At 42.7% G+C, this 27,349-nt stretch overlaps 2 protein-coding genes across 3 annotated transcripts in view; one reads left to right on the plus strand and one right to left on the minus strand.

Moving 5' to 3' along the window:
• LOC124022363 (Kv channel-interacting protein 2-like) overlaps positions 1-16,234 on the plus strand; it is a 32,664-nt gene extending 16,430 nt beyond the window's left edge. The window contains exons 2-8 of one of the 2 annotated variants that reach the window (XM_046337289.1): positions 5,628-5,726; positions 9,427-9,551; positions 9,879-9,948; positions 11,391-11,569; positions 13,428-13,532; positions 15,150-15,212; positions 16,106-16,234. In XM_046337289.1, coding sequence (XP_046193245.1) covers positions 5,628-5,726; positions 9,427-9,551; positions 9,879-9,948; positions 11,391-11,569; positions 13,428-13,532; positions 15,150-15,212; positions 16,106-16,153 — 689 coding nt within the window. In that variant the 3' untranslated portion in view covers positions 16,154-16,234. The remainder of the gene's footprint in view (positions 1-5,627; positions 5,727-9,426; positions 9,552-9,878; positions 9,949-11,390; positions 11,570-13,427; positions 13,533-15,149; positions 15,213-16,105) is intronic. The other variant, XM_046337290.1, reaches the window with a different exon arrangement.
• A 5,446-nt stretch (positions 16,235-21,680) lies between these two features.
• The window catches only part of LOC124022361 (B-cell receptor CD22-like), a 40,256-nt gene continuing 34,587 nt past the window's right edge, over positions 21,681-27,349 (minus strand). The window contains exons 8-14 of the mRNA XM_046337287.1: positions 25,587-25,707; positions 25,166-25,432; positions 24,153-24,416; positions 23,903-23,993; positions 23,743-23,797; positions 23,426-23,661; positions 21,681-22,239 (exon numbers count right to left, since the gene is read on the minus strand). Of these exons, the coding sequence (XP_046193243.1) occupies positions 21,681-22,239; positions 23,426-23,661; positions 23,743-23,797; positions 23,903-23,993; positions 24,153-24,416; positions 25,166-25,432; positions 25,587-25,707 (1,593 nt within the window). The remainder of the gene's footprint in view (positions 22,240-23,425; positions 23,662-23,742; positions 23,798-23,902; positions 23,994-24,152; positions 24,417-25,165; positions 25,433-25,586; positions 25,708-27,349) is intronic.

A 27,349-nucleotide genomic window follows, 5' to 3' on the forward strand; every position in this document is an offset into this window, starting at 1 on the left:
GGGGGGGTGGGGGGGGACACCAGGACCCTGGTAGAAGGTACTGCAAGGGGATGGGGGGAGAGGACACCAGGACCCTGGTAGAAGGTACTGTAGGGAGAAGGGGGGTGGGGGGACACCAGGACCCTGGTAGAAGGTACTGTAGGGAGAAGGGGGGTGGGGGGACACCAGGACCCTGGTAGAAGGTACTGTAGGGAGAAGGGGGGTGGGGGGACACCAGGACCCTGGTAGAAGGTACTGCAAGGGGATGGGGGGAGAGGACACCAGGACCCTGGTAGAAGGTACTGTAGGAAGAAGGGGGGTGGGGGACACCAGGACCCTGGTAGAAGGTACTGTAGGGAGATGGGGGGGTGGGGGGACACCAGGACCCTGGTAGAAGGTACTGTAGGAAGAAGGGGGGTTGGGGGGACACCAGGACCCTGGTAGAAGGTGTGGGGGGGCACCAGGGCTACGTTCCAAATTACACCCTATTCCCTATGTAGTGCGCTACTTTTGACCATGGCCCATTTGACTCTGGTCAAAAGAAGTGCACTATCTAGGATATAGGGAACCAATTGAGACGTGGTCAGAGTGGAGTTTTCGTGGCGTAGTTATCCTGGCTCACTGCGACACTGACCGAAGGTTCTGTAGGGGAAGAGTTTCTCAAACTCGGTCCTGGGCCCCTCCTGGGTGCACGTTCTGTTTTTCTCCTCTGGCACTACACAGCTGATTCAAATAATCAACTCATCATCAAGTTTTGATGGTTTTAATCAGCTGTGTAGTGCCAGAGGAGAAAAACAGATATGGTATGTGGACACCCCTTCAAATTAGTGGATTTGGCTATTTCAGCCACACCTGTTGCTGACAGGTGTATAAAATCAAATCACACAGCCATGCAATCTCCATAGACAAACTTTGACAGTAGAATGGCCTTACTGGAGAGCTCATAAAAATCCTCTGTCCTCGGGTGAAACAATCACTGCTGAGTTCCAAACTGCTTTCCCAGTAGGATGGAGGCTGTTATAGCAGCAAATGGGGGACCAACTCCATATTAATGCCCATGATTCTGGAATGAGATGTTCGACAGGCAGGTGTCCACATACGTTTGGTCATGTACTGTACCTGCTATGAGGATGAGTGAGATAGGAAGCGATGTGAATTGTAGAGTTTACTAAATGAATGAAATGACGATCCATTAAGGCTGGTATTGATTAATCCCTTATGAAGCATCATAGAGTTGGACTGGGTTTATGAGTGAAGCATCGTAGCGTTGGACTGGGTTTATGAGTGAAGCATCATAGCGTTGGACTGGGTTTATGAGTGAAGCATCATAGCGTTAGACTGGGTTTATGAGTGAAGCATCATAGCGTTAGACTGGGTTTATGAGTGAAGCATCGTAGCGTTGGACTGGGTTTATGAGTGAAGCATCGTAGCGTTGGACTGGGTTTATGAATGAAGCATCATAGCATTGGACTGGGTTTATGAGTGAAGCATCGTAGCGTTAGACTGGGTTTATGAGTGAAGCATCATAGCGTTAGACTGGGTTTATGAGTGAAGCATCATAGCGTTGGACTGGGTTTATGAGTGAAGCATCATAGCGTTAGACTGGGTTTATGAGTGAAGCATCATAGCGTTAGACTGGGTTTATGAGTGAAGCATCGTAGCGTTGGACTGGGTTTATGAGTGAAGCATCGTAGCGTTGGACTGGGTTTATGAGTGAAGCATCATAGCGTTGGACTGGGTTTATGAGTGAAGCATCATAGCGTTAGACTGGGTTTATGAGTGAAGCATCGTAGCGTTGGACTGGGTTTATGAGTGAAGCATCGTAGCGTTGGACTGGGTTTATGAATGAAGCATCATAGCATTGGACTGGGTTTATGAGTGAAGCATCGTAGCGTTGGACTGGGTTTATGAGTGAAGCATCGTAGCGTTAGACTGGGTTTATGAGTGAAGCATCATAGCGTTGACTGGGTTTATGAGTGAAGCATCATAGCGTTGGACTGGGTTTATGAGTGAAGCATCATAGCGTTAGACTGGGTTTATGAGTGAAGCATCATAGCGTTGGACTGGGTTTATGAGTGAAGCATCGACTTGGACTGGGTTTATGAGTGAAGCATCATAGCGTTGGACTGGGTTTATGAGTGAAGCATCATAGCGTTGGACTGGGTTTATGAGTGAAGCATCATAGCGTTGACTGGGTTTATGAGTGAAGCATCATAGCGTTGGACTGGGTTTATGAGTGAAGCATCATAGCGTTAGACTGGGTTTATGAGTGAAGCATCATAGCGTTGGACTGGGTTTATGAGTGAAGCATCATAGCGTTAGACTGGGTTTATGAGTGAAGCATCGTAGCGTTGGACTGGGTTTATGAGTGAAGCATCATAGCGTTGGACTGGGTTTATGAGTGAAGCATCGTAGCGTTGGACTGGGTTTATGAGTGAAGCATCATAGCGTTAGACTGGGTTTATGAGTGAAGCATCATAGCGTTAGACTGGGTTTATGAGTGAAGCATCATAGCGTTAGACTGGGTTTATGAGTGAAGCATCATAGCGTTGGACTGGGTTTATGAGTGAAGCATCATAGCGTTAGACTGGGTTTATGAGTGAAGCATCATAGCGTTGGACTGGGTTTATGAGTGAAGCATCATAGCGTTGGACTGGGTTTATGAGTGAAGCATCGTAGCGTTGGACTGGGTTTATGAGTGAAGCATCATAGCGTTGGACTGGGTTTATGAGTGAAGCATCATAGCGTTGGACTGGGTTTATGAGTGAAGCATCATAGCGTTGGACTGGGTTTATGAGTGAAGCATCATAGCGTTGGACTGGGTTTATGAGTGAAGCATCATAGCGTTGGACTGGGTTTATGAGTGAAGCATCATAGCGTTGGACTGGGTTTATGAGTGAAGCATCATAGCGTTGGACTGGGTTTATGAGTGAAGCATCATAGCGTTGGACTGGGTTTATGAGTGAAGCATCATAGCGTTGGACTGGGTTTATGAGTGAAGCATCATAGCGTTGGACTGGGTTTATGAGTGAAGCATCATAGCGTTGGACTGGGTTTATGAGTGAAGCATCGTAGCGTTGGACTGGGTTTATGAGTGAAGCATCGTAGCGTTGGACTGGGTTTATGAGTGAAGCATCATAGCGTTGGACTGGGTTTATGAGTGAAGCATCGTAGCGTTGGACTGGGTTTATGAGTGAAGCATCATAGCGTTGGACTGGGTTTATGAGTGAAGCATCGTAGCGTTGGACTGGGTTTATGAGTGAAGCATCGTAGCGTTAGACTGGGTTTATGAGTGAAGCATCGTAGCGTTAGACTGGGTTTATGAGTGAAGCATCGTAGCGTTAGACTGGGTTTATGAGTGAAGCATCGTAGCGTTGGACTGGGTTTATGAGTGAAGCATCGTAGCGTTAGACTGGGTTTATGAGTGAAGCATCGTAGCGTTAGACTGGGTTTATGAGTGAAGCATCGTAGCGTTAGACTGGGTTTATGAGTGAAGCATCGTAGCGTTGGTGAAGCACTGGGTTTATGAGTGAAGCATCGTAGCGTTGGACTGGGTTTATGAGTGAAGCATCGTAGCGTTAGACTGGGTTTATGAGTGAAGCATCGTAGCGTTAGACTGGGTTTATGAGTGAAGCATCGTATTAGGACTGGGTTTATGAGTGAAGCATCAAGGACGGGACTTTTATGAGTGAAGCATCAAAGAGCGTTAGACTGGGTTTCATGAGTGAACATCGTAAAGCGTTAGACTGGGTTTATGAGTGAAGCATCGTAAAGATTTAGACTGGGTTTATGAGTGAAGCATCGTAGATTCGTTGGACTGGTGTACCATTAAGGACAAGGCCTGTTTATGAGTGAAGCATCGTAGATTTAGAAAACTGGGTTTATGAGCAGCTTGTCATGTATAATAAGACACACTCATATTCTGTCAAAACTGGCACCCAAGATTCCCACATGGTTTACACTACCTGGTTAAGCATAGGACACTATATAGATTCTGAATAAGGTACCATTAAGGACAAGGCCTGGTTCTAATGCCAAGACACCACTCAGAGATTCTGTCAAAACCTGGTTCTCATGCCAAGACACCACTCAGAGATTCTGTCAAAACCTGGTTCTCATGCCAAGACACCACTCAAAGATTCCATTAGTCAAAACCTGGTTCTAATGCCAAGACACCACTCAGAGATTCTGTCAAAACCTGGTTCTCATGGAAAGACACCACTCAAAGATTCTCTCCTGTCAAAGATGGTTCTGGAAAGCCAAGACACCACTCAGAGATTCTGTCAAAACCACCACTCAGCTGTAAGAGCCTGGTTCTCACAGCACTAGAGATTCTGATGGAAAGCACTCAGAGATTCTGTCAGAGCCTGGTTCTCACACCACTCAGAGATTCTGTCAGAGCCTGGTTCTCACAACACTCAGAGATTCTGTCAGAGATGGTTCTGGACAGCACTCAGAGATTCTGTCAGAAGCCTGGAGAATGATGGAAAGCACACATCAGAGATTCTGTCAGAAGATGGGTTCTCAAACCACACATCAAGAATCTGTCAGATGAAGATGAATTCAGTGATGTTCAAAATTAAATTCTTCCATTAAGCTTCAATAATCCATTCTCTCCTGTTTGAACAAGAGAATGATGGAAAGCAACACCACCAAACCATTCTCTCCTGTGTGAAGATAGAGAATGATGGAAAGCAACACCACCAAACCATTCTCTCCTGTGTGAAGATAGAGAATGATGGAAAGCAACACCACCAAACCATTCTCTCCTGTGTGAAGATGGAGAATGATGGAAAGCCAAACCATTCTCTCCTGTGTGAAGATAGAGAATGATGGAAAGCAACACCACCAAACCATTCTCTCCTGTGTGAAGATAGAGAATGATGGAAAGCAACACATCCAACCATTCTCTCCTGTGTGAAGATAGAGAATGATGGAAAGCAACACCACCAAACCATTCTCTCCTGTGTGAAGATAGAGAATGATGGAAAGCAACACATCCAACCATTCTCTCCTGTGTGAAGATAGAGAATGATGGAAAGCAACACATCCAACCATTCTCTCCTGTGTGAAGATAGAGAATGATGGAAAGCAACACATCCAACCATTCTCTCCTGTGTGAAGATAGAGAATGATGGAAAGCAACAACCGTGAGAAGGAAGCAGGCAGGCATTTACACTCCTGTGTTTATACATCTGTCAGGTTGCCATGGAGACGGCTGTTCTACTCGGAACCCTCCGCTCTGTAGATGGAACCTGTCAACCACGGCTGGTTACTGGTGGCCTGGCCTTTCTGATGATGATGATGATGATGATGATGATGATGATGAGAGAGAGAGAGATGAAAATAGAGAGAAATGAAAATAGAGACTAGGAAACAGTCACTATGTGTGACACTTTATACACTAGAGACCAGAGTCAGACTAACTGATAAAACACTGCAACTCGGTCTCTCTCTTTCTATATATGTATATAATATATCACCTATCATAAGAGACTATACGCTAAAGCCAGATCAGCAAACTAACTATAGCATCAAGATGGAATAATGACTACTTCAACTTGTGTGCATGCATATGTGTGATTTGAGTCCATTCTATGGGGTCGTGCCACCCTGAACTAATCTGTGCTGTGATTGGTTACTTCCAGGTAACCCAGCATCCAACCACAGCAAGCGAACTATAAAACAGAGGTTCATCAAGCTGCTGCCCTGCTGTCGCTCCAGAACCGCCCCCTCACTCAGTCAAAGCAAGTGCTCGTTTGCATATCCCCACCCCTTCCTCCGTTCCTCCGCCCCCCTTCGAGCCCTTGCTAAATAAGTGTAATAGGCAGTTACACAGACAAGTTGCCATGTTGGATAGCTTTAGCCAGCTAGCTAACATAAATAGCATTCCTCTCTATTTGAGTTAGGTTGTTGCTAAATTAGCTAGCTAAGTAAGTGGAAGGTAAACTAAAAAGAAGAAAACATAGAACAAAATATAGCTCTCTCTCTCACCCTCTCTCTCTCTGATGCTTCTTCTTGATAAAAAAAAGTGAAAACGTAAACTCAAACTGCAGTGCTAGCTACCTGCAGTGGTGGAAAAAGTAACCAACTGTCACACTTGAGTAAAAGTGAAGATCCCTTAATAGAAAATGACTCAAGTAAAAGTGAAAGTCAGCCAGTAAAATGCTACTTGAGTAAAAGTCAAAGTATTTGGTTTTAAATAAAGTTAAGAATCAAAAGTAAATGTAATTGCTAAAATGCACCTAAGTATCAAAAATAAAAGTAAAGTATTAATCATTTTAAATTCCTTATGTTAAGCAAACCAGACGCCACCATTTTCTAGATGTTTTATTTCATTTACCGATAGCCAGGGACACTCCAACACTCAGACATCAGTTACATGATTACCTCTAGTTATTTACTGATAGCCAGGGGCACTCCAACACTCAGCCATCAGTTACATGATTACTGCTAGTTATTTACTGATAGCCAGGGACACTCCAATACTCAGACATCAGTTACATGATTACCACTAGTTATTTACAGATAGCCAGGGACACTCCAACACTCAGACATCAGTTACATGATTACCTCTAGTTATTTACTGATAGCCAGGGACACTCCAACACTCAGACATCAGTTACATGATTACTGCTAGTTATTTACCTATAGCCAGGGACACTCCAACACTCAGACATCAGTTACATGATTACCTCTAGTTATTTACCTATAGCCAGGGACACTCCAACACTCAGACATCAGTTACATGATTACCTCTAGTTATTTACTGATAGCCAGGGGCACTCCAACACTCAGCCATCAGTTACATGATTACTGCTAGTTATTTACTGATAGCCAGGGACACTCCAACACTCAGCCATCAGTTACATGATTACTGCTAGTTATTTACTGATAGCCAGGGACACTCCAACACTCAGCCATCAGTTACATGATTACTGCTAGTTATTTACTGATAGCCAGGGACACTCCAACACTCAGACATCAGTTACATGATTACTGCTAGTTATTTACTGATAGCCAGGGACACACTCCAACACTCAGACATCAGTTACATGATTACTGCTAGTTATTTACAGATAGCCAGGGACACTCCAACACTCAGACTTCAGTTACATGATTACCACTAGTTATTTACCTATAGCCAGGGACACTCCAACACTCAGACATCAGTTACATGATTACTTCTAGTTATTTACTGATAGCCAGGGGCACTCCAACACTCAGACATCAGTTACATGATTACTGCTAGTTATTTACAGATAGCCAGGGACACTCCAACACTCAGACATCAGTTACATGATTACCTCTAGTTATTTACTGATAGCCAGGGACACTCCAACACTCAGACATCAGTTACATGATTACTGCTAGTTATTTACTGATAGCCAGGGACACTCCAACAACACTTACAGACATCAGTTACATCAGATTACTGCTAGTTATTTACAGATAGCCAGGGACATCAGTTACATGATTACTGCTAGTTATTTACTGATAGCCAGGGACTCCAACACTCAGACATCAGTTACATGATTACTGCTAGTTATTTACAGATAGCCAGGGACACTCCAACACTCAGACATCAGTTACATGATTACCTCTAGTTATTTACTGATAGCCAGGGACACTCCAACACTCAGACATCAGTTACATGATTACTGCTAGTTATTTACTGATAGCCAGGGACACTCCAACACTCAGACATCAGTTACATGATTACCTCTAGTTATTTACTGATAGCCAGGGACACTCCAACACTCAGACATCAGTTACATGATTACTGCTAGTTATTTACAGATAGCCAGGGACACTCCAACACTCAGACATCAGTTACATGATTACCTCTAGTTATTTACTGATAGCCAGGGACACTCCAACACTCAGACATCAGTTACATGATTACCACTAGTTATTTACAGATAGCCAGGGACACTCCAACACTCAGACATCAGTTACATGATTACCTCTAGTTATTTACTGATGGACAGGGACACTCCAACACTCAGACATCAGTTACATGATTACCGCTAGTTATTTACAGATAGCCAGGGACACTCCAACACTCAGACATCAGTTACATGATTACTGCTAGTTATTTACCTATAGCCAGGGACACTCCAACACTCAGACTTCAGTTACATGATTACCACTAGTTATTTACCTATAGCCAGGGACACTCCAACACTCAGACATCAGTTACATGATTACCACTAGTTATTTACCTATAGCCAGGGACACTCCAACACTCAGACATCAGTTACATGATTACTGCTAGTTATTTACTGATAGCCAGGGACACTCCAACACTCAGACATCAGTTACATGATTACTGCTAGTTATTTACTGATAGCCAGGGACACTCCAACACTCAGACATCAGTTACATGATTACTGCTAGTTATTTACTGATAGCCAGGGACACTCCAACACTCAGACATCAGTTCCATGATTACTGCTAGTTATTTACAGATAGCCAGGGACACTCCAACACTCAGACATCAGTTACATGATTACCTCTAGTTATTTACCTATAGCCAGGGACACTCCAACACTCAGACATCAGTTACATGATTACCTCTAGTTATTTACTGATAGCCAGGGACACTCCAACACTCAGACATCAGTTACATGATTACCTCTAGTTATTTACTGATAGCCAGGGACACTCCAACACTCAGACATCAGTTACATGATTACTGCTAGTTATTTACTGATGGACAGGGACACTCCAACACTCAGACATCAGTTACATGATTACTGCTAGTTATTTACTGATAGCCAGGGACACTCCAACACTCAGACATCAGTTACATGATTACTGCTAGTTATTTACCTATAGCCAGGTACACTCCAACACTCAGACATCAGTTACATGATTACTGCTAGTTATTTACTGATAGCCAGGTACACTCCAACACTCAGACATCAGTTACATGATTACTGCTAGTTATTTACCTATAGCCAGGGACACTCCAACACTCAGACATCAGTTACATGATTACTGCTAGTTATTTACCTATAGCCAGGGACACTCAGACATCAGTTACATGATTACTGCTAGTTATTTACTGATAGCCAGAGACACTCCAACACTCAGACATCAGTTACAAACAAAGCTGAAAATGTAAGGAGTTTTGGGTGTCAGGGAAAATGTATGGAGGTAAAAATACTTTATTTTCTGTAAGAATGTAGTGAAGTAAAAGTTGTAAAAATATGAATAGTAAAGTAAAGTACAGATACCCCCAAAAGTGACTTAAGCAGTACTTTAAAGTACAGTATTTTAACTGAAGTACTTTACACCACTGGTAACAGGGAACTGAGTATCATTGTCTTCTCTTCTATCTTTATCTCTTTCACTTCTTCTTCTCTCTTCCTCTTTCTCACACACAATAGGGTGTGTGTGAGCATAACCACCATGCCTTCTCTCTCTCTTCCCCTCGTACAGACAGTGTAGTGGAGGATGGAGAGTTATCTACAGTGTGTTATAGACCAGAGGGGTTGGACCAGCTACTACAACAGACTAAGTTCACCAGGAGAGAACTACAGATCCTCTACAGGGGCTTCAAGAATGTACGTCTGTCCCTGAGGACTCTCTCTCTCTCTCTCTCTCTCTCTCTCTCTCTCTCTCTCTCTCTCTCTCTCTCTCTCTCTCTCTCTCTCTCTCTCTCTCTCTCTCTCTCTCTCTCTCTCTCTCTCTCTCTCTCTCTCTCTCTCTCTCTCTCTCTCTCATTCCAATTCAGATTGCTTTATTGACATGAAATAACATTTGTAGATATTGTCAAAGCAGTATAGTGGTGCAGCATAAAAGTATGTTGATTGTTCTATAGGAATGCCCTAGTGGTGTCTGTCTGTCCCTCTGTCTCTATGTGTTCTAACATTCTGTTGATTGTCCAATAGGAATGCCCTAGTGGTGTGGTGGATGAAGAGACATTCAAGTTAATCTACTCCCAGTTCTTTCCTCAGGGAGGTGAGTGTCTAAGTGTGTGCTGCACCTGCGCATGAAATCCTGTGTAAGTGTTTCTCTTTTCTCTCTCTCTCTCTCTCTCTCTCTCTCTCTCTCTCTCTCTCTCTCTCTCTCTCTCTCTCTCTCTCTCTCTCTCTCTCTCTCTCTCTCTCTCTCTCTTTATTTATATATATATATATAGCAATTACATTTGCTTTATTGGCATGACATAACAATGTACATATCGCCAAATCTTACTTTAGAGATTTACAAAACATAATTATGATCAAAATTGTCAATGGGACAACAATAACCAAGGGTCAATATAACCATATATTGAACAATAAGCATAGAGTACATGTGCAGGTTGGTTGGTCTGTCAGACACTGTCTGTCCCTCATCTTATGACATGCAGCAATGTAGTGCGCTGCCAAACCACAGCTCTCTGCATCTTCCCCCAACAGGACGGGTAGCCTATCCTCATCAGAGAGGTCTTTGAAACCTTGAATAAGGGTTTCAAATTTGGGGAAATTAAGCTCTCTAATTGATAAATATTTTTTACATTTTGTCAGGAAATGCAGCTCTGTCTTGGGTTCTGCTGTGGTTGCACAGCCTTTCCTCTACAGGGAGCCACGTTTTCCTGTGTCTACACTTCTCAATAGCAAGGCTGTGCTCACTGAGCCTGTACTTTGTCAAGGTTTTTCTCTCTCTCTCTCAGCCTTTCAGTCTCTCAGTATCCCCCTCTCTCACTTCCTCCCCGGGCGCCGAAGACGTGGATGTCGATTAAGGCAGCCCCCCTGTACCTCTCTGATTCAGAGGGGTTGGGGTTAAATGCGAAGACACATTTCAATTGAATGCATTCAGTTGTACAACTGACAATGTTTCCCTCTTTCCCCTCATTCAGACTCCAGCACCTACAGTTGTACAACTGACTAGGTTTCCCCCTTTCCCCTCATTCAGACTCCAGCACCTACAGTTGTACAACTGACTAGGTTTCCCCCTTTCCCCTCATTCAGACTCCAGCACCTACAGTTGTACAACTGACTAGGTTTCCCCCTTTCCCCTCATTCAGACTCCAGCACCTACAGTTGTACAACTGACTAGGTTTCCCCCTTTCCCCTCATTCAGACTCCAGCACCTACAGTTGTACAACTGACTAGGTTTCTTTCCCTTCACCTCATTCAGACTCCAGCACCTACAGTTGTACAACTGACTAGGTTTCCCCCTTTCCCCTCATTCAGACTCCAGCACCTACAGTTGTACAACTGACTAGGTTTCCCCCTTTCCCCTCATTCAGACTCCAGCACCTACAGTTGTACAACTGACTAGGTTTCCCCCTTTCCCCTCATTCAGACTCCAGCACCTACAGTTGTACAACTGACTAGGTTTCCCCCTTTCCCCTCATTCAGACTCCAGCACCTACAGTTGTACAACTGACTAGGTTTCTTTCCCTTCACCTCATTCAGACTCCAGCACCTACGCTCATTTTCTGTTCGAAGCGTTTGACACCCACAAGAATGGAACGGTGAGCTTCGAAGACTTCGTCACAGGCCTGTCAATCATCCTGAGAGGCTCTGTCACAGAGAAACTCAACTGGGCTTTTAACCTCTACGACCTCAACAAAGATGGCTTCATCACCAAAGAGGTATGGTACGATGTGTGTGTGTGTGTGTGTATGTATGTACAGTTGAAGTCGGAAGTTTACATACACCTGAGCCAAATACATTTAAACACCGTTTTTCACAATTCCTGACATTTAATCCTAGTAAAAATTCCCTGCCTTAGATCAGTTAGGATCACCACTTTATTTTTAGAATGTGAAATGTCAGAATAATAGTAGAGAGAATGATGTATTTCAGATTTGATTTCTTTCATCATATTCCCAGTGGGTCAGAGGTTTACATACACTCAATTAGTATTTGGTAGCATTGCCTTTAAATTGTTTAACTGGTGTAACTGAGTCAGGTTTGTAGGCCTCCTTGTTCACACACGCTTTTTCAGTTCTGCCCACAAATGTTCTATGGGATTGAGGTCAGGGCTTTGTGATGGCCACTCCAATACCTTGACTTAGTTGTCCTTAAGCCATTTTACCACAACTTTGGAAGTATGCTTGGGGTCATTGTGCATTTGGAAGACCCATTTACAACCAAGCTTTAACTTCCTGACTGATGTATTGAGATGTTGCTTCAATATAGCCACATAATTGTCCGTCCTCATGATGCCATCTATTTTGTGAAATTCACCAGTCCCTCCTGCAGCAAAGCACCCACACAACATGATGCTGCCCCCCCCCGTGCTTCACGGTTGGGATGGTGTTCTTTGGCTTGCAAGCCTCCCCTTTTTCCTCCAAACATAACAATGGTCATTATGGCCAAACAGTTCTATTTTTGTTTCATCAGACCAGAGGTAATTTCTCCAAAAAGTACGATCTTTGTCCCCATGTGCAGTTGCAAACTGTAGTCTGGCTTTTCTATGGCAGTTTTGGAGCAGTGGCTTCTTCCTTGCTGAGCGGCCTTTCAGGTCATGTCGATATAGGACTCGTTTTTACTGTGGATATAGATACTTTTGTACCTGTTTCGTCCAGCATCTTCACAAGGTCCTTTGCTGTTGTTCTGGGATTGATTTGCACTTTTCGCACCAAAGTATGTTCATCTACAGGAGACAGAATGCGTCTCCTTCCTGAGCGGTTTGACGGCTGTGTGGTCCCATGGTGTTTATACTTGCGTACTATTGTTTGTACAGATGAACGTGGTGCCTTCAGGCGTTTGGAAATTGCTCCTAAAGATGAACCAGACTTGTGGAGGTCTGCAATTTTTTATCTTGGCTGATTTCTTTTGATTTTCCCCTGATGTCAAGAAAAGAGGCACTGAGTTTGAAGGATTGGCCTTGAAATACACCCACAAGTACACCTCCAATTGAATCAAAATGTCAATTAGCCTGTCAGAAGCTTCTAAAGCCATGACATCATTTTCTGAAAATGTCCAAGCTGCTTAAAGGCACTTAGTGTATGTAAACTTCTGACCCACTGGAATTGTAACACAGTGAATTCTAAGTGAAATAATCTGTCTGTAAACAATTGTTGGAAAAATGACTTGTGTCAAGCACAAAGTAGATGTCTTAACCGACTTGCCAAAACTATAGTTTGTTAACAAGAAATGTGTGGAGGGTTGTAAAACGAGTTTTAATGACTCCAACATAAGTGTATGTAAACTTCCGACTTCAAGTGTATGTGTGTGTGTGTGTGTGTGTGTGTGTGTGTGTGTGTGTGTGTGTGTGTGTGTGTGTGTGTGTGTGTGTGTGTGTGTGTGTGTGTGTGTGTGTGTGTGTGTGTGTGTGTGCAAATATGTTTTCTCTTCTAAACTATTCCCCCATCGTCCCCTCTGTGTGTGTGTGTGTGTGCGTGTTTGTGTGTGTGAGCACAAATATGTGTGCATGTGTGTGTGTGCATGTTTGTGTGTGCACGTGTATTTGTGTGTGTTCCTCTGTGTGTGTGTGTGTTTCAGGAGATGACTGATATAATGAGCTCTATCTATGACATGATGGGGACATGTACGTACCCCTGTATGCAGAACGACGCCCCCAAGGAGCATGTCGACAACTTCTTCCAGGTAACACAACTAACCACAGATCTAGGATCAGATGAACAACTTCTTCCAGGTAACACAACTAACCACAGATCTAGGATCAGATGAACAACTTCTTCGAGGTAACAACTAACCACAGATCTAGGATCAGATGAACAACTTCTTCGAGGTAACAACTAACTACAGATCTAGGATCAGATGAACAACTTCTTCCAGGTAACACCTAACCACAGATCTAAACCTTGATTCAATCCTACTGCGCTTGTAGACAATAGCACATTTTAAAGGCCATGTTACTGTGTTAGTGGAGATCACATTCAAGGTAAACTGAGAAGATGTCAGCTCAATTGGAAATTACCTTTAAATGCTTTAGCACAGTATCTTATTTAATCCAGGCCCCAGGGTTAGATAATTCTACCTCCAGTGTTTTCTAATTGAATCCAGGCCCCATGGGTTAGTTAATTCTACCTCCAGTGTTTTCTAATTGAATCCAGGCCCCAGGGTTAGATAATTCTACCTCCAGTGTTTTCTAATTGAATCCAGGCCCCAGGGTTAGTTAATTCTACCTCCAGTGTTTTCTAATTGAATCCAGGCCCCAGGGTTAGTTAATTCTACCTCCAGTGTTTTCTAATTGAATCCAGGCCCCAGGGTTAGATAATTCTACCTCCAGTGTTTTCTAATTGAATCCAGGCCCCAGGGTTAGTTAATTCTACCTCCAGTGTTTTCTAATTGAATCCAGGCCCCAGGGTTAGTTAATTCTACCTCCAGTGTTTTCTAATTGAATCCAGGCCCCAGGGTTAGATAATTCTACCTCCAGTGTTTTCTAATTGAATCCAGGCCCCAGGGTTAGTTAATTCTACCTCCAGTGTTTTCTAATTGAATCCAGGCCCCAAGGTTAGAGAAGTCTACCTACAGTGTTTTCCAATTGAATCCAGGCCCCAGGGTTAGTTAATTCTACCTCCAGTGTTTTCCAATTGAATCCAGGCCCCAGGGTTAGATAATTCTACCTCCAGTGTTTTCTAATTGAATCCAGGCCCCAGGGTTAGATAATTCTACCTCCAGTGTTTTCTAATTGAATCCAGGCCCCAGGGTTAGTTAATTCTACCTCCAGTGTTTTCTAATTGAATCCAGGCCCCAGGGTTAGTTAATTCTACCTCCAGTGTTTTCTAATTGAATCCAGGCCCCAGGGTTAGTTAATTCTACCTCCAGTGTTTTCTAATTGAATCCAGGCCCCAGGGTTAGTTAATTCTACCTCCAGTGTTTTCTAATTGAATCCAGGCCCCAGGGTTAGTTAATTCTACCTCCAGTGTTTTCTAATTGAATTCAGGCCCCAGGGTTAGATAATTCTACCTCCAATGTTTTCTAATTGAATCCAGGCTTTTTCCATGTTTTTCACAACAGGTTTTAAAAGGACCCTCTAGACATAACCTCCTTATTGTTGCATTCGGACTTTGTGAACAGCCAAAAGGTCAAATAGAGGTTGCTTATATTTGTCCTGTTTCAGATGCAGGTGTGTAACCTGTACAGTGTGTGGTGTGAAATGGAAATGTGTTTGTTGCATATCCCACGGAGACACCCGTCGGAGTCACGGCCAGGGATCAGAGTAGCATATTCAACTGTTTCTCTGTTTCACTCTGGCAGAAAATGGACAAGAACAAAGATGGCGTGGTCACCATTGAGGAGTTTCTGGAGTCTTGTCAAAAGGTTTGTGTGTCTGTGTGTCGGTGTGTGTGTCTGTGTGTGTCTGTCTGTGTGTGTCTGTGTGTCGGTGTGTGTGTGTGTCTCTGTGCGTGTGTCTGTGTCTGTCTGCGTGTGTCTGTGTGAGTACCTGTTTGTGTGTGTGTGTGTGCATGTGTTCAATTTCAGCATGATTCTATAGGATATGATTATTTATGACGTGATTTAATCATATTTAAAATGTCACAATGTGAAGTTTATTTCCACAAATGTGTGTTTTTTTCATCAGAAGTGATTGCTTGAAGTACATCCACAGGTTCACCTCCAATTGACTCAAATGATGTAAATTAGCCTATCAGAAGCTTCTAAAGACATGACATCATTTTCTGGAATTTTCCAAGCTGTTTAAAGGCTCAGTCATTTAGTGTATGTAAACTTCTGACCCACTGGAGTTGTGATACAGTGAATTATAAGTGAAATAATCTGTAATGTAAACAATTGTTGGAAAAATGACTTGTGTCATCCACAAAGTAGATGTCCTAACCGACTTGCCAAAACTATAGTTTGTTAACAAGAGATTTGTGGAGTGGTTGAAAAACGAGTTTCAATGACTCCAACATAAGTGTATTTACACTTCCGACTTCAACTGTATATCTTTTAGTCTCTCTGAAATCATATAATCTAGTGATAGATTAAACAAATACATGACTGTCATTGAACAACCCCATGACATGATGAGATGTGGAAAATCACACCAATCTCTTTCATAAGTTATTGAAACAATAAAGCTAATTTACTAACATTGGATCTTCAACTTGTTATTTATTTAAGAACCTGTTACTGCTTCTGTACTGTTTAAACCTTCTCTCCAACTGCTTCTTACCCGTTGTGCTTTTTGTCCCTTCCTGCCTCCTGTCCAGGATGAGAACATCATGCAGTCCATGCATCTGTTTGACAACGTCATTTAGTGACACTTCCTGTGGGTGTGGCCTAAAGGACAGGGTGCCCATATTTAACCTCACAGCCTCCACCCCTAGCTCCCCTCTATCCACAAACACAGACTCATTAGGGATGTCGGGGGTAAACGGTACCCCTCCATGGATCTCCACTCTCCTCCTACCTGGGAAAGTCAGACAACTGTTAGGTGTGCAATAGGTACACCTCCATGGGTCTCCACTCTCTCATCCACCTCCAGCCCATCTCTATCCCCCAAAAGAGACACCCCTACCTGGAAAGGTCAGACAACTTTTAGGTGTGCAATAGGTACACCTCCATGGGTCTCCACTCTCTCATCCACCTCCAGCCCATCTCTATCCCCCAAAAGAGACACCCCTACCTGGAAAGGTCAGACAACAGTTAGGGGGCTCAACGCCACGCCATGTTGGAGACCATATCACTCATTCTATATGACATCACATTCTCACTATGCAATAATGTTATTGATTCTCTAATTACTAGTTTGACAAAATGGTGGACTGTTATTCTTCTAAGGGCAAAGGCTTTAAATGAAACAATAATCTCACTGCTTGGTCTGAACTTGTTAACTGTGAGATGTATTATTATCAATCATCGACATTGTTCCATTTCTCAATGTTCTGGGAGGGAATCCCCTGACTAACGGAATTACCCACAACCCTCCAATCATCCATATTGTGTCCTATTTACCTCATTTTCAACAGAAATATGGTCTGTGTCTGTTTAGGTTTTTTTGTGCGTGACTTCTGGTTAAGCGCTTCCGGCTAATAGTTGGGAGCTAGCTAGCTAACTAACTCAGTATCGCTTCTCACAACTTTCCAAACATGGGGTTGCCACGGTAACTGTCAGAAACGGAAACTGTTCATGGAGCAGGAGTGTTTTGACCACCAAACTTTTTTGAGGAGCGAGTGCAGTTGTGAGGCTCCTTTTGATTTGCACCCACCTCCTAAGGACGAGGAGTCTCTTTGGCTTTGGCTCAAAGCATTGGAAAGATGCTGTGAAGAAGTCAATGGAACTCAATCAAAACAATCAAATTGCCATGGAAACGCATTGGGGAAAGATGCCATGGGGGAAAGATCCCAAATCTCGTCATTGCCCCCCAGCAAAATGAACCTACATTTAGGTGTGTTATTATTTACAGTATAGAGTATGTGTACTATGTTGTGGTAAAAATCAGAGTTTAATGCTTATATGAATTGGGGAATTGGGAGGACGGGCTCATAGTAATGGCTGAAGCGAAATCGTTGGAATGGTATCAAATGCATCAAACACATGCGACTGATGCCATTCCATTTGCTCCGTTCCAGCCTTTATTATGAGCCGTCCTCCCCTCAGCAGCCTCCTGTGATGTCAACCCCAATATTCAGGTCATCGTCACCAGCCACCGACATTAGTTAAAAACTACTTTGACTACGCCACTGATTTCTGTATGCTAGCTATGCTACCAGCTTATATGAAGGTGAGTTAGCATTTATCAGTCACTCCTTCTAAACCTGAAAAGGTACAACTCCTAAATGATGCAGCAAAAACAGCCAAATAAATTAAAATCAGACTTTAGTAACCACATTGTGGGCCTGTTTAGAATGCATCAATCATGACGGATTGATGAATATACACTTTGTTATATCAAATATGTTGAATGTCTTCTTATGTCCCCCACGGTCTGCGTTCCATTGACCTCTTTACAGCATCTGTAGTGTCTGCATGATGTGTGTTTTAAAAATGACAAGAAGTAATATTTAATGTGGTTGTGTGTGTACTGTATGTGCTGGAGATTACTCCTTCTGAAAGTGTCTGTGTATATTTTTGTACAGACATGATGTTGATGATGTCTGTACAAACAAAATAGAAGTGAATAAACCACTGTTGCTATGCAAACAAATGTAAATGTTTTATTTGTAGTGTTGGAATATGCTAAACTTCGAACATTGAGATATGAAATAAATGATAGAGAAGAAGCCTTGGACAGGAAGAGTGAAAGAGACTCTGGGTTGTGTGTCAGAAGTTAAGGGTTCTCTGTGGGAAGACAGGTGGCTGTGGAATGTGTTGGGTGGAAGGGAGAAGAGCAACGGTGGACGTCTGTGGACTAGGGGAAGGAGGGGTTGAGATCTGTGGACTAGGGGAAGGAGTGGTTGAGATCTGTGGACTAGGGGAAGGAGGGGTTGAGATCTGTGGACTAGGGGAAGGAGGGGTTGAGATCTGTGGACTAGGGGAAGGAGGGGTTGAGATCTGTGGACTAGAGGAAGGAGGGGTTGAGATCTGTGGACTAGGGGAAGGAGGGGTTGAGATCTGTGGACTAGGGGAAGGAGGGGTTGAGATAGGGGAGACAGACGGACGTCTGTGGACTAGGGGAAGGAGGGGTTGAGATCTGTGGACAAGAGGAAGGAGGGGTTGAGATCTGTGGACTAGGGGAAGGAGGAGTTGAGATCTGTGGACTAGGGGAAGGAGGGGTTGAGAGAGGGGAGACAGATAGACGTCTGTGGACTAGGGGAAGGAGGGGTTGAGATAGGGGAGACAGATGGACATCTGTGGACTAGGGGAAGGAGGGGTTGAGATCTGTGGACTGGGGGAAGGAGGGGTTGAGAGGGGAGACAGATGGACATCTGTGGACTAGGGGTAGGAGGGGTTGAGATAGGGGAGACAGGTGGACGTCTGTGGACTAGGGGAAGGAGGGGTTGAGATCTGTGGACTAGGGGAAGGAGGGGTTGAGATAGGGGAGACAGATGGACATCTGTGGACTAGGGGTAGGAGGGGTTGAGATAGGGGAGACAGATGGACGTCTGTGGACTAGGGGAAGGAGGGGTTGAGATCTGTGGACTAGGGGAAGGAGGGGTTGAGATAGGGGAGACAGATGGACATCTGTGGACTAGGGGTAGGAGGGGTTGAGATAGGGGAGACAGATGGACATCTGTGGACTAGGGGTAGGAGGGGTTGAGATAGGGGAGACAGATGGACATCTGTGGACTAGGGGAAGGAGGGGTTGAGGTCAGGAGGTGAGGTCACTTCCCCTTAATAAGGGAGTAATCAGGGTTTAGTATCTGGTTACCTTCTTCCTGTTGAACCATAAGATGTAAGGATTGGAGAAAAGGAGGAGTGTCTTAAGTGGGATGTATATAACTGTGATGGTAAGAAATGTTTTGCTGTCTGAATACAGCTGTACAGAACCTTTGGGAAGAATTAAACTTGGTTAAAGCTTCTCTAGTGTCCGTGAGTCATTTACTCTGAAAAATAAGAACCTATCGGTAGTTACTGTATGGACAGTGCAAGAGGCGTGATTATTATTATTATATATATATTTTTCTCCCCAATTTCGTGGTATCCAATTGTTGTAGTAGCTACTATCTTGTCTAATCGCTACAACTCCCGTACGGGCTCGGGTGAGACGAAGGTTGAAAGTCATGCGTCCTCCGATACACAGCCCAGCCAGCCGTACTGCTTCTTAACACAGCGTGCATCCAACCCGGAAGCCAGCCGCACCAATGCGCCAGAGGAAACACCTTGCACCTGGCAACCCTGGTTAGCGCGCACTGCGCCCGGCCCGCCACAGGAGTCGCTGGTGCACGATGAGACAAGGACATCCCTACCGACCAAGCCCTCCCTAACCCGGATGACGCTAGGCCAATTGTGCGTCGCCCCACGGACCTCCCGGTCGCGGCCAGTTACGACAGAGCCTGGCCGCGAACCCAGGGACTCTGATGGCACAGCTGGCGCTGCAGTACAGCGCCCTTAACCACTGCGCCACCCGGGAGGCCTGAGGCGTGATTTTAAAAGCTACTTTGAAGATACTGTTATAACAAGGTGAAAACAATGACAATGAAGTTGAATCTGAACAGTTTATTAAACACAATCCACACTTAACAGTTTCCAATATTTTGTATATTTATAAAAGCGATACGAGACGTTGCATCAGGACACTGAGGCAAAATATTCCCATAAATGTGTCATAAAACCAATACTAAATGTATATGAACAAACCAAGTAAACATATATTATGTTTCATCTAACAGGACTGTATAATGTAATAGAATAGTACAGGACTGTATAATGTAATAGAATAGTACAGTACTGTATAATGTAATAGAATAGTACAGGACTGTATAATGTAGAATAGTACAGAATAGTACAGTACTGTATAATGTAATAGAATAGTACAGGACTGTATAATGTAATAGAATAGTACAGGACTGTATAATGTAATAGAATAGTACAGGACTGTATAATGTAATAGAATAGTACAGGACTGTATAATGTAATATAATAGTACAGTACTGTATAATGTAATAGAATAGTACAGGACTGTATAATGTAATAGAATAGTACAGGACTGTATAATGTAATAGAATAGTACAGGACTGTATATTGTAATAGAATAGTACAGTACTGTATAATGTAATAGAATAGTACAGTACTGTATATTGTAATAGAATAGTACAGTACTGTATAATGTAATAGAATAGTACAGTACTGTATAATGTAATAGAATAGTACAGGACTGTATAATGTAATAGAATAGTACAGGACTGTATAATGTAATAGAATAGTACAGGACTGTATAATGTAATAGAATAGTACAGGACTGTATAATGTAATATAATAGTACAGTACTGTATAATGTAATAGAATAGTACAGTACTGTATAATGTAATAGAATAGTACAGTACTGTAATAGTACAGTACTGTATAATGTAATAGAATAGTACAGTACTGTATAATGTATATTTTTTAATGAAAATTTCACTTAGAAATGTCTTTGTTTTTAAAAGAAAAGCACATTTTTTGTCCATTAAAATAACATCAAATTAATCAGAAATACAGTGTAGACATAATTAATGTTGTAAATGACTATTGTTGCTGGAAACGGCATATTTTTTATGGAATATCTACATAGGCATACAGAGGCCCATTATCAGCAACCATCACTCCTGTGTTCCAATGGCACATTGTGTTAGCTGATCCAAGTGTATAATTTTAAAAGGCTAATTGATCATTAGAAAACCCTTTTGCAATTATGTTAGCACAGCTAAAAACTGTTGTCCCGATTAAAGAAGCAATAAAACTGGCCTTAGACTCGTTGAGTATCTGGAGTATCAGTATTTGTGGGTTCGATTACAGGCTCAAAATGGCAAGAAACAAATAACTTTCTTCTGAAACTCGTCAGTCTATTCTTGTTCTGAGAAATGAAGGCTATTCCATGCGAGAAATTGCCAAGAAACTGAAGATCTCGTACAATGCTGTGTACTACTCCCTTCACAGAACAGAGCAAACTGGCTCTAACCAGAATAGAAAGAGGAGTGGGAGGCCCCGGTGCACAACTGAGCAAGAGGACAAGTACAGCATTGTTTATAAAACTGACCATAGATCATCACTCCAACTAAGTGTGAATACAGTAGTCCTGTGTCTCAGTTGGTAGAGCATGGTGCATGGCTTCCATTCCCAATGGGGCCACCGGCATGTACAATGTATTCACACATAATTATAAGTTCTGGGTTTGTTGTGTTCAGGGTTCTGGGTTTGTTGTGTTCAGGTGTTCTTGGTTCTGGGTTTGTTGTGTTCAGGTGTATTGGTTCTGGGTTTGTTGTGTTGGGGTGTTCTTGGTTCTGGGTTTGTTGTGTTGGGGTCTTTTGTTCTGGGTTTGTTGTGTTGGTGGGTCTTGGTTCTGGGTTTATTGTGTTCTGGGGGTTTGTTGTGTTGGGGTCTTCTTGTTCTGGGTTTGTTGTGTTGGGGTCTTCTTGGTTCTGGGTTTGTTGTGTTGGGGTCTTCTTGGTTCTGGGTTTGTTGTGTTGGGGTCTTCTTGGTTCTGGGTTTGTTGTGTTGGGGTCTTCTTTGTTCTGGGTTTGTTGTGTTGGGGTCTTCTTGGTTCTGGGTTTGTTGTGTTGGGGTCTTCTTGGTTCTGGGTTTGTTGTGTTGGGGTCTTCTGGTTCTGGGTTTGTTGTGTTGGGGTCTTCTTGGTTCTGGGTTTGTTGTGTTGGGGTCTTCTTGGTTCTGGGTTTGTTGTGTTGGGGTCTTCTTGGTTCTGGGTTTGTTGACTGTGCTGTAGAGAACAGAAGAGTCCTCCTCAGCTGCTTGTGCTGCCGTGGGTCTGAAGAGAGAAAAACAGAAATGAAACAGAATCTGCATCCCCAAAAATACCTTCATATAGTCTTTATAGTGCATTACTTTGACCAAGGCCTATAAGGTTCTGGTGAAAAGTAGTGCACTAAATAGGGAATAGGGTTCCATTTGGAACACAGGAAAGTTCCTCAAAACCACCACTCTCTCATTATAGACATAGGAATCGTCTTGAGATTTCCATTGTTGGGTTTGTACTTTAAGGAAATGACACCACTAGTGGCCACCGAGGGTCAACTCTTTTGCTTATTAATGATGTCATGGTCTTCTCGTTCCAATAAGTAGCAGCATATGAATGAGCTGTAATCAAGAATACAGCTTGTTTACAACAAAATCTAAAACCAATTATATGTAAATAGGACGTTATAGAAGAGGCAGATTCTTTTTGCGATTTCACTCGTTTTTGAGAAACTATCCCCCAACCATCTATTCACTTCCTCATCCTCATTGTTCAGTCAGTGGGCTCCAAAAACACCCCAAAACATCCTTTTAGAGACTAAAAAGCTCTAAGTATTATATAGTGATGCATGTCTTTAGATGTTGTACACATGAAATGGTGTCATTCTGAACTTAATCCGTAACGTCATGTTCCATGTTGTTGAGACTTGAACGATGCTTCTCGTCCGTTGTAGCAGCCTGATACACTGAGAACAGAACAGTTGGACGGAGAAACAGCAGGAGTCACACAAAACGGAATATAACGTTGTGGATAAAGTTCAGAATGACACAATGTCATGTGTACAACTGTTACATCTAAAGACCTGCATCACTATAGTGAGATATGTCTGTTTCTATTAGGACGTTTTGGAGCATTTGTTCCTGTGTTTTCAGAGCCTCTGTACTGCACAACGGGGATGAGGAAGGGAATTGCTGGTTGGGGAAAGTTTCTCTAAAACAAGTGAAATCACAAAGGTGTTTTCTTGACCATAATTGGCTGAATACAACATAGCAGTTACATCAACATTTTTAATTTGGTTGTAAAAAAGCATACTTCTCCTTTAATGTGGTGTATTCACAATGCTCTATAATAGGCTCTATGTTGTTTTAATGTGGTGTATTCACAATGCTCTATAATAGGCTCTATGTTGTTTTAATGTGGTGTATTCACAATGTTCTAGTATTGACTCTATGTTGCTGTAATGGCAGAAAATGCTCACCGGGTGGCAGCACTGGGGAGGTTGAATTTCACAGCATCGTACTGGACATCCCCATCCTCTTTCTGGGGTTGAGGCAGCTGGACAGTGGAGTACAGAGGCACTTCCTGGTTTTTGGAGTTAGAGAAGTGGACGCTGGTGTAGTGGACATCGTCCTGGTAGTATGTGGACTCTGTCTGTGCTGCAGTAGGGGCTGTGGACATGCTTGAGACGTTTTCATACACTGGACTAGAGTCTCCCTGATGGGAAGAGGACAGACAACATGATGAGTAGAAATGATTCACAAAGCAATACACATAATCTGATTGTAAGAGACTCACCTCTACATTCTCTGATGTGTCTCTTGTGTCAGAGGTGGATTTGGAGGCCTTCTTCCTGGTTTGCACATTAATTAATACATTTATTATTGAACGAATCAATGAACAAAGTAAGTTAATAAAAAAGAGTTGGAGTGAAATAATCTTTACAAGAATCACTCACCTGAACCACATGAGTCCAGAGAGACAGAGGATGAGAACCAGAACAACCACTATGATTCCTACAGCTGCAGTCAGAACTGAGGTTTGTTTCCCTATAATACAATATGGATGTTATGGGAACAACAGTACAATATTTGATCTAATCTGAATGTATATATAATTATAAAACAAAGTGTTACAAGCTAAAGTATAATTATTAATATTAGTTTGAAACATCATTTTGTGTTGAAATATATAAGATGAAACTTCACCTGGTATAATGATCATCAGAGCTGTAGAGTTCCTAGATCCTCTTCTATTCCAGGCCTCACAGTGGTAATGTCCACTGTCCTTAGACTTGAAGTTACTGATGTTGTACATCTGTCCACATCCATTTAGAAAAGTCTCATTTTGAAAGTACCAGGTGTATTTGTCCACAGGTGGGTTGGCATCACTGCTGCAGGTCAGAGTCACTGAACTGCCCTCCACTATTTCACCAGAGGGACTGACTGACACTGAGGTGTTCCTTGGACCATCTGGTAAAGGAGAATTTGTCCGACGGACAGTAGTATATTTATGACAGTAGTATATTTACAAATGATATGTCATGTCAACAATAAATGATCTGTTAAGTCAGAGAACTATCTAAAACTCTAACTTACACAACACGTTAATATAATTAATAAATACATATTTGGAGATGCTTTAGGACTACTTCATTTAGTTATAATTGTTTTGCTACCTTATCATTCAAACACTGAGCTGTACTTTACTCACACTTCACATCCATGTTAATGGTCCTAGACCTGTCTGTCCCCATCTCATTCCAGGCCTCACAGTAATACTCTCCAGTGTCAGATGACCGGATTTGGTTGAAGACATGCTGTGGTCCTGTCATACTTTGATAGTCACCTCCATTCTTCTTGTACCAGGTGTAACTCTGGACAGGTGGGTTGGCATCACTGCTGCAGGTCAGAGTCACTGAACTGCCCTCCACTATTTCACCAGAGGGACTGACTGACACTGAGGTGTTCCTTGGACCATCTGGTAAAGGAGAATTTGTCCGACGGACAGTAGTATATTTATGACAGTAGTATATTTACAAATGATATGTCATGTCAACAATAAATGATCTGTTAAGTCAGAGAACTATCTAAAACTCTAACTTACACAACACGTTAATATAATTAATAAATACATATTTGGAGATGCTTTAGGACTACTTCATTTAGTTATAATTGTTTTGCTACCTTATCATTCAAACACTGAGCTGTACTTTACTCACACTTCACATCCATGTTAATGGTCCTAGACCTGTCTGTCCCCATCTCATTCCAGGCCTCACAGTAATACTCTCCAGTGTCAGATGACCGGATTTGGTTGAAGACATGCTGTGGTCCTGTCATACTCTGATAGTCACCTCCATTCTTCTTGTACCACCAGGTGTAACTCTGGACAGGTGGGTTGGCATCACTGCTGCATGTCAGAGTCACTGAACTGCCCTCCACTATTTCACCAGAGGGACTGACTGACACTGTGGTCTTTGGTTTATCTGATGGAAAATAACAAATGTTTTGTCAAAGTAATATTAATTAGTAAAAAAATATATTTTTGTTCTGTAATGATTGATAAAGTAAGACATGTCTCTTTAACCTGAATACATGATACTTGCTAAGTAGAATTCTGTACTATTGTAATGTACTCACACACTGTAGGAGAGCTGAGATGGCCTTTTACAGCACAGAAGTAGCTGTCTGCATCCTCACTGCTGATGGAATACATGGGGGAGGAGACACCTTGTACATTCTGTCCGTTCTTGTACCAGATGTAGGTGGGGTTGTCAGTCAGAGTACAGGTGGTGCTACAGGTCAGTGTCTTCTGTCCCTCTGCAGCAGGAGTCACCTTCACCTGCAGACCTGAAACAATATGTATAAAACCACATACACCTCTGTGTTAACAGGATGGTTCATATATTTATCCTGTAATTCATTATGATTTACAGTTGTATCATACAGTGTAGTATTACCTGTGACAGACAGAGTTGTTCCTGGGAAACTATGACCCCATTCAAAGTTGTTTGTTTTAAAAGTGAAGCGATACTCAGCTGAGTCCTCCTCTCTCAGATCTGTGATTCTCAGGGTGAAGCGACCTCTGTATGTTCCAGTGTACTTCACACGACCTGCATACCCTGGGTCAGTGGTTAGGTCTTCAAGGGTCGACTTATCACTTCTAAACCAGAATGATGATGTGGTGGAATAATAACCAACAGTACAGGATATGTCCACTGTTGACCCCTTCAAGACACAGATTCTCCTCTTGGTGTAAGTCACTCTGTTGCATCTCTGACCCTGAACACCTGAAACATAATGACAAGAGGACATTACTTATACATTTACACAGTAGAATCATGAGCTGCAGTAATCCAGAATAGTTATGCCATCTGGTATTGTGATACAGTTTGGTTAAATAACTGTGAGGACTGTTTAGCAGACAGAAAGTTCTACTTGAAAAGTTATACTAAAAACTGAGTTAAATCCATACTCACACACTGCAGGAGAGTGGAGATCCTTGTGGCCTTTTACAGCACAGGAATAACTGTCTGCATCACTAAAGTAGTCTGAGTACAGGCTGGAGGTGTCCTCCTTTCTTTGTGTCCGTTCTTGTACCAGATGTAGGTGGGGTTGTCAGTCAGAGTACAGGTGGTGATACAGGTCAGTGTCACCCAATCTGGCCAAGTTTTAGAAGTCACCTTCACCTGCAGAGCTGGAGTAGATCACAGCATTAAACCCTGAATCACTTATTGTCTTGTTTAGTCACATGATGCAAGACATTCTCAAACTCATTTAATTCTCAAATCTGTTTCATATATACAAATCCAATTTCTAGACCTAAATGGACAGTAGATATTAATTCAACAGACTAGCAGTATAAAGCATGTTACTGTACCTGTAACAGACAGAGTGACTCCAGGATCTCCATAATATTTCCCTCTGGTCTGATCTGTTATAAATCTGAACCTGTACGTAGCTGAGTCACTCTCTCTCAGGTCCCTGATTTTCAGGTTGCAGTCATTCTTCTTATCCCCATTATACACCAGACGACCTGCATACTCTGGGTCCTGACCTAGCTCTTTAGGTTCTACACCAGTCCCCCATTCAGTGAACCAGAAGGTTGTTGTGACTGTATAACCACTGGGATATGTGTAAGAGCAGAACAGATCCACTGTTGACCCCTTCAAGGTACAGATACTCTGAGTGGTGTAAGTCACACTCCAGATATCCTGACCCAGTACCACTGAAACACAAGTCACACAACACAATGGTATGAGAATGAGAACGAGGTCTATTGGCTCACTCTGACTGTAGGGTTTGTCCACACTTTGTTGCCGTAGTTCCTGAGTTGAGTGTGAATGGAAACCACAGATAAGCATCACTCAGTGAGGTGTGAAAGATAACTATTCAAGTGAAGT

The sequence above is a fragment of the Oncorhynchus gorbuscha genome, unplaced genomic scaffold (assembly GCF_021184085.1).
Source record: "Oncorhynchus gorbuscha isolate QuinsamMale2020 ecotype Even-year unplaced genomic scaffold, OgorEven_v1.0 Un_scaffold_1360, whole genome shotgun sequence".
Lineage (NCBI taxonomy): Eukaryota > Metazoa > Chordata > Actinopteri > Salmoniformes > Salmonidae > Oncorhynchus > Oncorhynchus gorbuscha.